This window comes from Lonchura striata, chromosome 5, assembly GCF_050655825.1.
Source record: "Lonchura striata isolate lonStrDom1 chromosome 5, ASM5065582v1, whole genome shotgun sequence".
NCBI classification, from domain to species: domain Eukaryota; kingdom Metazoa; phylum Chordata; class Aves; order Passeriformes; family Estrildidae; genus Lonchura; species Lonchura striata.
Genome location: NC_140707.1, coordinates 48,567,167 through 48,581,531, shown reverse-complemented (window position 1 = coordinate 48,581,531; position 14,365 = coordinate 48,567,167). Strand labels below are relative to the sequence as shown.

The window sequence follows — 14,365 nt, the reverse complement described above, 5'->3', positions numbered from 1 at the left end:
GTGCTAAGAAACAGTAAATGAAAACAAATATTGAAGGATTATGTGAAGAGAGTTTCAAAATCAAAGTTGGTGTTAGGCACTGTAATCTGTGATTTGGTGGTGGTGCCTCTGTTAAATGATCTCATTATATGGTTACATCATCTCCCTTGAATGTCTTCAGCTACCATAAGTGCCTTACAAATGCAAAAACCCCAGTACCAGAACACACAGTTGTTAGACATGATCTTGCATATCCTAGTATTAGAAGAGTGTGTTTTATGTGAATGTGTTAGCATTTTGGTTTGCTTGTCTTTGCAGGCAATCATAAGTAACTTTTAAGAGTATGTTTATTTTTGTTTGTCTGGACAGTTCAGGAAACTGAAATTCAAAACTCTTGTGAAATAATACAGGTATAAAGGAAAAAACTTGACAGCCAATGTTTTTAACTTGTAGTGCGATTAACTTCATTTAATAAAGATACAAACTTCATGGACATGAGTAAACTTCTTTCTCAAAAATTTTACATTCAAGTTGCATGCTCTTTGGTTTCCAAAGTTAGTACTTTCACCAGTGTTCCCATGATAGCTGGTCATGTGTCCTGTGGCACTCGTTTGAGTAAAATGCAGAGAAACCCAATGAATACGTTCCTTAGAATAATAGTCTCTTTGGTTTTAATGATTTGTGTACTTTGCACAAACCAAATACTGTATTAAGTTGTCCCATTTGGTTTGCAGGAACTTCCCATTCCAATGCCAGTGAAGACGAGACTTCCTCCTGAAATCTTTGGTGATGCTCTGATGGTTTTGGAGTTTTTACATGCTTTTGGGGAACTTTTTGATCTTCAAGATGAATTTCCTGAAGGAGTGACTTTAGGCAAGTTGTGGTTTATGTGGCAAGATGCCCCACCTTGGTGGTTTCCCTTATACCAAAACATCTGAAGTGCACACAAGTACCACTGCTACAGAACTTCCTATGTGGCTTTAATCTGTCAGTGCTAACACATGCATATCAATCCAGTTTTCGGTTCACAGTCAACTCCAAGGGATTTGTAAATTCAAAATTAGTTTTGGTTTACAAGTTGTTATTCTGCTTATCAAAATATCTACTTGTACTTTTTTCTTGCAGTTATGTATTAAGAAAATAATGATTGGTCAGCACTCTTTCTGGCACCATCACTCTAGGAATATATGCAGTAAATTATGGAAACGTAATTTAATTATCATACCTGAAGGAAAAAAAGTTTTCATTCTTCAGTACATAATTTTTTTTCCAACTTTGCGGCAAAAGTGACGCTTCTTAAACTTTATTCACAGAGGTTTTAGAGGAAGCTCTTGTAGGAAATGACACTGAAGGCCCACTATGTGAATTGCTGTTTTTCTTCCTGACTGCCATCTTTCAGGCAATGGCCGAAGAGGAAGAGGAAGTGGCCAAAGATCAAATAGCTGATGCTGAGACCAAAGGTCAGATCTTTAATTTTACTGCTGAAAAGCTGAAAATGCACTGGAATTAACTTTAAAGCTGCATGATTTACGGCACTCCCTTGTTTAACCTTGTCTTATTATGCATGGATATTGTATGTAAATGGGCTTGTTTTTTCTCTTTTATCTGAAATTAAAGCCTTAAACTGGGCATAGACCACAGGGTCTGGGGGGGAATAGAGAAAAAGGAAGCTCATTGTTACTAGGATTGTATCCAGCAAAGCATAATAAACTTTTAACAGCATTGCTTGTGTTTTGGAGGTGCAGGAAGCATCTTTACCTTCCTCCTGTTCCTCCAGCACTGTTACATGTTTCTCCTGAGGGTCAGGAAACAAATCATTTTCCTAAGTCTTCTCAAAGATGTCTATATCAGTAAAAAAATCTGTACCTAACTAGATTAAAAATTAAAACTCCCCAGCACAGCTGTAATGGAGAATTGAATATTCATTGTCCGTCAAGACCTGTAGTTATGCATCCACAGTTCCTTGATATTACCATGTGTTCTTTCACTAAAAACTCTCACAATCACTCTGACTTTGCTCTAAAGCTGATGTTGTCCCCATTTTTCAGAGGCATTCAGTGTATACTAACCACTGATCAGAAGGAAGTGCAGGCTTTGTTACAAATTTGTGGTCCTGTGTTTATGGACTGCCAAATTTGCTGACTAAAGGAAAAGCTTTGACCCATCCTACTAGCCTATATTTCATTAGAGGCAGGTACATAAGAGCACTCCCTGTTTGAGGTCAAGTGAATTCTGTGGTGCCCCTGCAAGCCAGATGTGTGAGTTAAACAAAAGTTCCTTTAATTCCTCCCTTGAAGATTGTTTATTTTCATGCTTAAGATTAATGTCCATTCTATAAATTAACTTAATATAAAGCATGGGCACTCTCTTCAATATCAGCGTCTGCTCTTGTTAATTGAATAGAGATTTGAGACAGTGTTAATAAATTTAGACTGTATTTTAATTACTGCTGAATTTAACTATTTCAACTGTATTTGTTAATTACTGAGAGTATTGCCTTGGCAATACAAACAAGGATTATCAGGTAATCATAGAATAGTTGATTAGATTCTATATTATTCATATAGCTGATCAGAAAAAGCATAATGTAACTTTCATATTTTAATTTGATATAATGGGGCTGACAATTGCAAAAGTCTGCCGTTTTGTTTCTCTCGGCAGAGTTGTGGGTAAGGCACTTCATTTAATGTTTTACTTGCCTCAGAACTTTCATTTCTTGTCACTCTTGTTTAGACATCTTCTTTCCTGTAAAAGAATTACATAGTCTTGGCTTTGTAATTCTGGCTAACCAAACTAGCAGTAGTCAGCATGTTTGCTCAGTTAAATTCTGTACAGGCAGAGTTTCTGCAACAGGGAGCACTACTGTTGCAATGTGTGGTTTTGGGGTGTACAATACTTTCTCAAAGTGTGTTATACAGTTAAATGTGAGAGAGGAGGTGCAGAGATTCATTTAGCTGTGTCAGGGTGACAGTTTTCAAACAACATTAATCATCCTAGAGGACTGTTGTGGATTTGCATTTTATGTATTGTTTGTATAGTTTGTATTTGTGGTTTTATTTTGACTTGATGACTTTAACTGCTTAATAATTTGGATTTGAATAAAGTGAAATTGTTGAAACAGCATACACTGCTGAAAATATTATGCCAACCCTCTGGAGAAATATCTGTAAGTGCTGAGGAAACCTTTGTTTAAGAAACAGGAATTTGCTGTTTCTCTCTTTCACTTCCCTGCTTTCTTGGTCAGTTTGCTTATGCATGATGGTCATTAAGTGCAGGTACTTGATTTGGTGAAATAAGATTTACTTGTAATGTCTTAGTAATTGTGTTTGTGCAGAACAGGCTGTATCTGAGTTACAGATAGAAAGTATAAAGTGAATGGTGATAGCCAGTATCAAAATACATTATTGGTTTGAGTTATGCTTCCTAAATGCAAAATTATGATAAGAAAAACCAGTTTGTTTGAGGAAAGGAAATAGAGGTGTTCCTGCATTGCTACTTGTCTATGCTTTCAAGTGTGTTCCTGGATTTGTTCTTGCTGCCTTTTATGTTGCCATTGTGCATGTTCTGCGTGTTGCGGTTGCTTTAACAGCTTATATGGTGGGCTCCCTATATATAGCATGTGGTGCATGTCCTTAGCTTTTAGTTGGAGTTTTTTTAGTTGCATTTCAAGATATGTAAATTTTTGTTGGGATGTAGAATTGAGCTTTGAACACATTGATGCATCTGTAAATATCATCCCTCTTTTTGCTTTGTCTGCAACTCTCAAAACACAGCTTCCTTTACTTCCCTCCACAGTACAAGTTTTAATTTGCACTAGAATAAAGTGTTTATTTCCTTAAAGATTTAACAGAGGCTTTGGATGAAGATGCAGACCCCACAAAATCTGCACTGTCTGCAGTTGCAACTTTGGCAGCTGCATGGCCCCAGTTACATCAGGGTATGTGTGGGTTTCACTTCTTGTTTTGTTCTTGTTATTATTTTGCTCTGTATTTTAAAGAACTATTTTTATATTTATGTACATTTAAATATCTGTATAAAATAACTGTTCATTCTTCTCAACTGTAGGCTGCAATTTGAAAAACTTGGATCTTGATAGCTGCACTCTTTCTGAGATTCTCAGACTGCACATTCTAGCATCAGGTGCTGATATAACATCAGCCAATGCAAAATACCGTTACCAGAAACGAGGAGGGTTTGATACTACTGATGATGCTTGCATGGAGCTGAGATTAAGTAATCCTGGTCTCTTGAAGAAGCTTTCAAGTACCTCAGTATATGATTTGTTGCCAGGTAATAAAAGACAATACATGTTAGAGGTTATTAGATTGCTCAATAAGTGGTCAATTTTGCAAATCCTTTAGACCAGTAATAGTCAAAATTTACTGTAGCATAAAATAATTGAGTTTGAAAAGGATCTCTGGGGGTCATATGTAGACCGACACTCATCCCCTTATGCTTCAGTCCCCACAAGCCTATCCCCCACCACATCAGAGATTGCAGAGCCTAGTCAGTCTCATTACTTCTGAGTAGCTTTTCTTTCATCTCATTTAAAAAAATATTAGTATTACTTGAGTAAGGAAATCTCTCTGGAAGAATCACTGGTATATTTGATTCAGCCCCTGCTTTTTTTCCCCCTGTTTGTATTTGGGTCTTTTGTTCATTATTTGGAAATTGAGAAGAATTTCTATCAACTGTTCCTTTATCTCCACTTTGTGTTTTACTATTTATTTTGATGGTAATAGTTAATAAACATACAGCCTTGTGTCTCTGAGCAAAGCAGATATGCTTTCAGGAAATGTCTCTGTGAGTGCACCTAGTGCACTACAAATGTTTGTTCACTTGTTCTTAAGTGAGAACAAATCCAGTTTGGAGTCTGTAAGAGTTAGGCTTATTATCAATTACGTAGTGAAATACAAACATTCGTCTGAATTTTATTAGGAGAAAAGATGAAGATCCTTCATGCTCTCTGTGGGAAACTTCTGACTCTCGTCTCCACTCGAGATTTCATTGAGGATTCTGTTGATGTGCTACGACAAGCAAAACAGGAGTTCCGGGAATTAAAGGCAGAACAGCATCGTAAAGAACGAGAGGCGGCAGCAGCAAGGTAGAACTAGGATGTGGAAAACTAAATTTTGGTGCTACAGATGAGATTAATCTCTTGGTTGCAGAAGGCATATGAGAAACAGTAGTAATGTTTCTGTTCTGTGCTGGTTTTCTGGGACAGTAGGCAGGAGTGAAATTTAGTTGTGCTAAATGTTGTATTTTCCTATGTTGCTGCTGTTTTTGAATGATATTTTAGTATAAAAGAAAAAAGATGTGGACAGACCAGATAGTATATTAATTGCAACTGGTTTTCTATATCCTTCTTACTATTAGGATACGTAAGAAAAGAGAAGAAAGGTTAAAAGAACAAGAGTTAAAAATGAAAGAGAAACAAGAAAAGCTGAAGGAAGAGGAGCAAAGAATTCCTGCTGTAGAAATACCTATTGGGTATGATACATAGTATTACTGTGATGTATAAATAGAACACTTTTCAGCTTCCTGGCTAGACCTCACATGTGTAGTTTCATTGACTAGATCATATACAAAGTTGTATTTTAAGTATATTGTCCTTAATGTTGATTTTATTTTTCTTCATACTGGTGTAAATTGGTAAAAAAGCTATGTTGTAAAAACAGCCTGGTTTTCTGTAGGGTATTAATTATATTTGCTAGATGAGGCAAAAATGTGTAACAAGCATTTTACAGAATGGTATATGCATTTTGGGAAGGAGACTTTCCTTATAGATGAAAAAAAATTTACAGCAATAGAACTACACAAAGATGTCTTCAAAAATGATCTGATTATAATAATAATCAGATGAAATACAAGTGTTGGTACCAAAGAGCAAGTTTTAGTCCTTAATATAAAACTTCACATTTACAGTGCAGTGGGTTTCTTTTGGGTTTTAATACAGTTTGTGATTTACAGGTTTTTTTTTTCAGAGCATTATAGGTATTTTACTGGTTAAGTAGTTGGGAGATAACAGTACTCTTTGTGTCAAAGATGCCATATTTTATTGTGTATTTTTTATCATTCAGCTTATATTGCATGGTTGGTTAGTCACTGTTTGTTTTGCTGTGTCAGGGAGGAGGAACGGGAGGACCTTGATACTAGTACAGAGAGCAAAGAGATAGAACGTAAAGAGCAAGACATGGACACAGTCACAGAGGATGAAGAAGAACTGGGACCAAACAAAAAACGACGGAGAGGTAATGCTATATTGAATTTGTTTGTGTATTTGTGCACCTGCTTGCATGCACCTGGCAAGCTCTTGTATTTTATAGTAAAAGCATCAATCTTTGCTGTAATTTTCTTTTAAGCAAACAAACCTACACTCAAACATGATCATAATGGGCTGTTAAGTAAATTGAGCCTGCCTGGTGTAGTTCTTATGGTCAGCTGTATGTTCTTTCACACTTCTGTTTCTTGTTGTCTTCCATACATGCTGCGTGGATTCCTCTTTTGTCTAAAAAACGTTATGGTGTTGCCATTACAAGTACTTGCCCTCATAGAGATGGTTGTAGGATTTTCATCTCATAGGAGATGGTGTGGGTTTGATATTTTTAATTTTTTTATTTTTAGTAAAGTGCAAAATCAACTAGTATTTCAAAAGAAAACATTAGATCAAGCATTTGGGTGTAGTTTTCCTTTGTTAATGAAGCAGCATGCCTCCTACACAGCAATAAAACCAGTCTTAAGCCTAGATTTAATTTCCTCAGCAGTGTGCTAGTAGGAACTGCGCTGCAGTAAATGGTGCTGCCTCCTGTTGCTAACTAAACATAGATGTCACCACAGGAGGAAGAATGGTTGATGGCTTTGGGTTGCTACCTCATCCGTGTCTTTCTGCTGGGATAGCTTCATGCTTGTGTCTGTGCCAGTGAAAATCCTGGATGATTCTGGACTTAAGTTGCAAACTTGTACAGTTTCTAACAGTACCTGGGATGGAAATTCTGAGTCATTCAGTAATACAGATTTACCTTTGTTACAGCTTTGCCATGAAAAAGCAATGAGCTCTTAAACAGAATTTCAGGTTTCTCAAATACTCATGTTTGATACATTGCAACTGGATGACAAATAAGTGTTACTACTTCATTCATACAACCAGGGAACTGAATGTCACACTGGAGATGTGTAGAATTTGAGTGTTGACTGCACCTTTCAGGTTGCATGCATCAATTATGAGACATAGTACCGATCTAGATGACTACCAGGACATAATACTTTAGTAAACTAAAGACGTGAACTGAAATGTTTTCAGCTGGTACAAATGAAGGGGGGAAATAATAGTAAATACTTAATCACTTTGATTTTTAAATGCAAGATACCTGAGTTTGCCATAAAAGCTGCTATGTAGGGATTCTGGTCTTTCTTGAGACCTTAGGCAGTTTAAGATTGTAATTTTGCATATAATAAAGTCTGGATCATAGTTTGTAATCAGTAGTGAAATTGCTAGAATTTTACTTTATCCTTATATTTCTGTTATACATTTTTGCATTCTTAAAATTTTGGTTCTTCTTATATGATATTGAAGATGACACTGTCAGTCAATGAGACTTAGTCTAGTTTCTGTAAAGTGAAGATGTATTTAAAGTGGTTACCCGTTTTTCAAGGGAATGGGGGCTAATCACTTGAGGTTTTTTTAATAAAATGAGTATTCTCTCTTGACTGAGCTGATGGTCTTTGACACTGTAAGTTTGGATAACCAGAAAGGGCAGAACTAAAATCTGCCCTTTACTTGAGTTTTTGGTTGAAAAAAAAAAATTGTAAATTAATTGCTATCATACTTCTTTTAACTTTAGGAAGGAGAGGGCAAAATGGATTTAAAGAATTTACAAGACAAGAAGAGACCACTTGTGAAAAGAGCGAACCTCTTACTGCTGAAGATGAAGAAGCTTTAAAACAGGAGCAACAAAAGAAGGAGAAGGATCTCTTAGAAAAGATTCAGAATGCAACAGCCTGCACAAATATCACCCCATTAGGTCGTGACCGCCTGTACCGACGCTACTGGATTTTCCCTTCTGTTCCTGGATTGTTTGTAGAGGAAGACTATTCTGGTCTCACAGAAGACATGTTGTTGCCTCGAACGTCTTCCTTTCAGAATAGTGGACAGTCTTGCACAAATGAACCTCAGGTATTCAGTAAAACTGGAGAGTCTTTGAAATCCTCTGAATCTACCTCCAATATTGACCAAGATTCACATACCAGTGTTGTCGTAGAGGTGCCAAGGCCAGTATACAAACCAAACCGTTGGTGCTTTTACAGTTCTCGGGAACAACTGGACCAACTGCTAGAGGCTCTCAATTCCCGAGGACATAGGGAGAGTGCCTTAAAAGAAACTCTTTTACAAGAGAAAAGTAGAATATATGAACAACTAAGGAGTTTTCCTGTGGAGAAATTCCATATTCCAGGTAAATGAAAGGTCCTTGGTCTTAATTTGCTTCTACAGATAAAACTTCTATATAATATTATAGAAGCCTCTAGATCTAATTTAACTGTAATTTCTAAGATCTAAGAATTATTCTTGAGGTTTTTTTCACTTGATGGAAAACATATTTGATTTTTTTCCTGCCTTGCATCTTTTTTTTCTTTCTGCTTAACAGACCTTTGTGGTATTTTCTGGTGTTTCATGCTAAAAAAAAAGCAGTAATTTTTCTGTGATCTTACTGCTTAGTAAACCAGGACTGGCTTTCAAGCAGCCAACTTCAGGAAGTAATTTTAGCTTTGGAAAAAGATTAACTAGGGAATAAAAGTTAATATGTGCTCAAAAGCCATGTAGCTTTTCAAAAGCCATGTATTCGTTGTTACATGGATTAACACCAGTGCAGTGGCATTTTGGGATATTATTATTTTCTGGGATTTTTTTCACTTTTCTTCCTTTGGCAGTCAGTGCAGAAGGAAGCAGCAGGATAGCAGATGTTTTTATGGATTTTTAAACATAGGAGTGTACTGAACACCATCCTAGACCTAGGATTTAGGGCTATTTCCTTTTTCTCCTAGCCAAGTATTTTGCCATTTATTAGCAAGGCATTGGCTCCAATCACTGATAAAATTCTGCACATGCAGGCTTACAGCTGGCTTGATTATAGCATGTTGATAGGCAGACAATGTTACCAAAGTGAGACTCCATAGGGTAATGTTTAAGAAACTGCATTTTGTTTTTAATTATGACAAATTACCTTGAGGATTTAGGGTTACCAGTACTGGGGCAAGGGACCATTATTCACAGCAGACACAAATTCTGTTTTCCTGGAGTGGGTATGCTAGGACATGCTGTGGGCACATCAGATACTGCTAAATTTATAACTGATCTAACAGTTCTTTTGGTAGAAACTAGCACAAGACAGTTTTTGCATAGTAATAAAGCTTTATTTTGAGGCCTTTTTTTAATATTGGGGTTTTTTGGTGCAAAAATCTCCATCATCTTCTGATATGTTTGAATTTGTACGTATGGTTCCTAATTTCCTTAATTGCTGAGCTTTATCTGTATTTTGTGTTGCTTTCTGCTCTGAAGCAACTTGATATCCACAGTCACAGATTTTTCTTCTAATTTAATGTTAGAATAGCATTGACTTTCATTTAAAAAAAAGAGAGGCAACTTTGAATTTCACTTGAATAGAGATCAAGAAAATTCAGACGTGGTCTAATGCCAATAGTGCCACACCACTGTGTGATAAGCAGGAATAAATAGCCACATGTAATGTGTTGGGAGCTTTTCTGCTGTGGATTCCAGATGCTGCCCTATTGCCTTCACTCAAATGACTTGTAGGACAAGAGGGATTCTCCTGCACTATAGGCTGCATTTCTGCCTTTTCCAGTTGAAATAAAATTGGTATGTGCTATTACTTGATTTTATTCCAGTATCCACTAAATTCTCCTTGGCAATTATTTGAAAAGTAGTTGCTGCTTTTCTAGTTCTGCTCAGGTGAAGCATTGTGAAGCAAGTGAAGCATTTCTTCCTTGCTTTTAAACCAAAAAGGACCTTTCCCACATCCAGGCATTAGAGTTGCTAGTCTACATTTTGAGAGTATTTGCATGATTGCCTTCAGTTACAGGGAATTGTTTCAGCAATTAAGAGCACCTTAGAAATTCATCCTGTGCTTTCTCAGCAACAGCTTTATTTATATTATTTATTAAATACCTCTTAAATTGTTGCATGTACCTTCTTATCACTGCACTCAAAGATTTTAAGGTCAGTCCTGTGAAAAAAAATGTTCACCACCGATGCAGACTTGCAAGCACTAACTTAGGATTTGGGCAGACTTTCAGCTCTTTCCTGTGGCTTTTGAGTTTTTGCATGAACTTTGAGTTCTCTTGGGAGTAGGGTTTCACTTGAAAGCCCATCATCATCAGCTCTTGCCTTGTTTTCATAAATTATTGTGTTGTCTTGCTCCTTTTTTCCTTGCCTTTAATTAGAGGACACAGTCAATCTTGTCTGTGCCTGTATCTTATCATTTTGTTTTAAGGTTAGGTTTTTAAAAGAGATTTTATCTTGTCTTGGTCTGTTAGGTTTTATGATTTTCAGTTGCACATGCTTATTATAAGTGTTTCTATGATAAAGATACATGCAGGAAAGACAGTTGAAGTGTTCTCTTGTAAGAGCAATCAAATAATAGAAATGTGACTTTATTCTCTCTTTTTTCCTCTTTGCACTTAGAGCAAGGCTGGTGTTACTTATGTACGACTTTCAAAAGAATTTGAAGACAAAAGAACTACTTTTAAATTAGCAAGGATTTCTCTCATGAGTTGTTCTGAGTGGATGCCAATCATCTATTGGCCATCTTTTGGTCATCATTACCCTGCTTGGTTGAATCAGATTCCTTAGTTGTCACAGATGTTGGTGTTGGCACTTAGCTACGAGAAGGGAATTTTGAACCTATATATTCAGCTTGTTCTATCTTGTACTATTGTTCCCTCTGCCAACTACTGCTTTAAAGGAACAAGATCTACTAAGACCAAATTACTTGCTGTTCTTGCAGAAAAACCTCAAAGTGATGTCAGACCTCCTATAGGACGGGGAAGGATGCAGAATGTCCATGATGGATCTCACCTATCTGCAGAGAAGCAGCTTGAACTGAGACTTAGGGACTTTCTTTTGGACATTGAGGACAGGATCTACCAAGGAACGCTGGGGGCTATTAAGGTATTTGTAGTGGTGCCATCAAGTCTGTAACTTAAATGAGAACTCTTGCATGCAATGGTTTTACTAAAAGCATAATTAAATTAAATGTAGATAGTAATGGGTACTAAAAGCTTGTGTTCTTTGATTCTTTAGAAACCTCAAATTTGTATGTTTGCTTCAGGTTACAGACAGACAGGCTTGGAGAGCAGCCCTGGAACATGGGAGATATGAGTTTCTGAATGATGAAAACAAAGAAAATGGCATTATTAAAACTGTGAATGAGGAATCTGAAGAAATGGAAACTGATGATCACGATAAGTTTATTGTGAAAGACAGGTAAGAGCTATAGTTTAAATAATGGTTCTCTCTGAGTTTTATAGCAGTGCTCTGACTTTGTTTGTCTGGGGACTTTTTGACCTTCAAATTATTTTTACCCTCAAATTCCTCCACGTGGTGATTTTTAAGACTGTAAATCGTAAAATGCAGGGTTTTACTTTGGTTTATAGTGTGTAAATGATGCTATTCTATTACCATATAAGATTAAGGCACCAATTTTTACATCTTTCAGTGTTCAGATATTACACTGCTCAAAGTAAACATTAATTATTAAAGAAGGAACATGTGGATTAATTTTGAAGAAATTTTAAATGCGGGGAAAAATTACACTGGCAACTGATGATGTGTTTTCCAGAAGAACCCTCCCCCAAAGAAAACCTGAAACCAAAAAACCTCACACAAACAAAAAACCTCGAACAAGAGACAAAACCAAAAACCACCAAACAAAACAACAAAATCAAAGCCACTTCAATTTCTGAAAAGAGTAGGGGTGTTGAAAAGGAAAAATGGTCATAGTAACTAATCTCTGGTTGAGCTGGCCAGCTCACTCTACCTTGTGAGTCACAGTAAGAACCACTGGGGCAACAGGCTATGGTCTGGATTAACTTAAAGCATAGCAGCAAAATGGATGTGATCTTACAACTTTAGGATTGATAATACTTCTGTGGAGCAAACTGCGGCATAGTGAAAGGAAGGAGACCTCAAATGTTACAGCCATGTTGTGGCTGTAAAGTGTTTTGTGGTGTTTGGTTTTTAAACATTTGAGACAGATGTGGCTCTCTGATAGCAGTTCCTGTTGTAAATCAAACTTCAGAAATCACAGAAAGAGTGAAGATTTCCAAATTCTTAATTCTCACAAGTTTCATACTTGTCAGAGATAAAGGTCTACCTTAATATAGTTAATGCATATAAAATTGTATCTCTTGATAGGGTGTGAATATTGAAGTACTTCAGGAAAAAAGATTAATTGGAGACAGTCATTGTACTAACATGTTGTTTACTTTATGTATTTTGTGACATTTCTGCTGTTAGATTTCTATAAAAGCTGTATTTCGGAGTGGACTAATGAGTGCTGTGTTGGATGCTACAAATTTGAAGTTCTTCAGGTTTTCATCCCATTTTATTTCAGTTCTTATTCATCACTGTGAATTAGAATTTTCTTATAAGACTGTGCTTTGAATCAGAGTTTCCTAGTTTCATGCAATATTGATGAGGTCCTCCTTTATATTAATCACAGAATGTACGGACATTTGGTTCCTGAAAACCACAATATATAAGTATTCCACTGTTTTAACTAAAAAGCTTTTTCTGTTTCCACTTAAATATTAGATACTTGTTCCATTGTCAACTCTCAATTCAACTGCAGAACTTTTTAGCTTAATTTTTTTTCCATTTGATACTGACTCCATCAGAGTTTCTGAATAAAGTCTACTCTAATAAAGTCTTGCATATTAAATCAGACTATGGGATTCTGAAATCATGTGACAGATTGCTTTTGATGTGGGGCTTTTTATCCACCTCAGAGCAAGTGACATCTCATTAAGACCTTGGAGTTTGACTAGTGAAATGTAAATAACTACGCAGCTTTCTTTCTGTTTGCTTTCAGGCTCTCAAAATGTGTGTGACTGCAAAATATAATGAACAGCTCTTAAGTGTGAAAAAAAGAACAGGGACAACCAAAAGCATTGCTTATTTACAAGAATAAGTCAGAATCCAGACAGTTTTAATTAGTTAATTTTTTATAAACTCCAAGTAGAAATGGAATTTCATTTTAAGTGGTGTGAGCTGCTCTCCTACACATTACTTTGTTTGTGGTTCAGAAAGATTGGCTACATTTTGAAATGATTACTTAGTCTTTTGGTCCTGTTTTGTTGGAAAACTACCTCTTTGGTGGTCTGCTTGTTTGTTTGTGGGGTTTGTTTGGTTGGTTTAAGGGTTTTTTAGGAGGTTTTTTTTATTGTTTGGGAGGTTTTTTTAACCACCCTTACATGAAAGTATTTTATAAAGATCCTTCAAGGATGAGGACGTACAAGTTAACGATTCTTGATTTACATTTAAAAATTACTTTGGTTTTTATTTTCTTCTCAAAAGTATTTTTGAAGATGTAGTTGAACTGCAGGTGGATGTGTTCTAAAAGGCTACACTTCACCACTGGAAGTGTTTTCACGGAAGAGTTATTGGGACTCTGTTCTTCACAGAAATCTTTCATAAAGTAGCTGATGGATGTCACATCAGATTTTATGGAAATTGTAATTGTTTTGAAATTTGTCATCCGCATTTCTTGCAATTTATGTAACTGTTACCTAAAGATGACTTGTCTAGATCAACTAGGCTAGCTGAGCAAACGTAAGCTCTAGGATAGCTCGTCACACTGTCTAGTATCCATTCATGTCAGTAGTCTATGCGTGTACATGAAGTTAAAATAAGAAGCTTCTGTAGATTACATTTGCAAGTATCTCTGGTGTTAAGTTCCGAGACTTCAAAGATAGTTCAAAACATTTCTCTTCTAGACTCGTTGGGTTAAAAACCGAAGCTCCAAGTGCTGCATCAACAAGCACAAGTACTCCTCAGCCAGTCAGTAATGTGGTCCACTACTTGGCATCTGCACTGCTTCAGATAGAACAAGGAATTGAGCGCAGGTTTCTCAAAGCACCTCTTGGTAAGTCTCAGAATTGAAACTATGTCTCTAGTCTTATGTAAGATTGTATAACAAACCAAACACATCCACCCCAATGATGCAGTAAGACCCCTGACCACAAACTTGTTTTGTAAGACTGGATGCTTTGGAAGGACATCTTGGGGAAAAGAATGAAAAGTTAACACACTCACATATCTATATATCTATATATATAGATATAAAATGTATTAACTAACAAGCAAATTCTTAAA

General features: G+C 36.3%; 1 protein-coding gene across 7 annotated transcripts in view; it reads left to right on the top strand.

Annotated features, from left to right (window-relative positions):
- Positions 1-14,365, top strand: part of BAZ1A (bromodomain adjacent to zinc finger domain 1A) — a 63,393-nt gene that overhangs the window by 35,072 nt on the left and 13,956 nt on the right. For 6 of the 7 annotated variants that reach the window (XM_085580479.1, XM_021542677.4, XM_085580475.1 and 3 more), the window contains exons 11-21: positions 714-852; positions 1,293-1,439; positions 3,821-3,916; positions 4,045-4,269; positions 4,918-5,083; positions 5,356-5,469; positions 6,106-6,230; positions 7,821-8,429; positions 10,998-11,161; positions 11,322-11,476; positions 13,987-14,135. In XM_085580479.1, coding sequence (XP_085436605.1) covers positions 714-852; positions 1,293-1,439; positions 3,821-3,916; positions 4,045-4,269; positions 4,918-5,083; positions 5,356-5,469; positions 6,106-6,230; positions 7,821-8,429; positions 10,998-11,161; positions 11,322-11,476; positions 13,987-14,135 — 2,089 coding nt within the window. The remainder of the gene's footprint in view (positions 1-713; positions 853-1,292; positions 1,440-3,820; positions 3,917-4,044; positions 4,270-4,917; positions 5,084-5,355; positions 5,470-6,105; positions 6,231-7,820; positions 8,430-10,997; positions 11,162-11,321; positions 11,477-13,986; positions 14,136-14,365) is intronic. The other variant, XM_021542680.4, reaches the window with a different exon arrangement.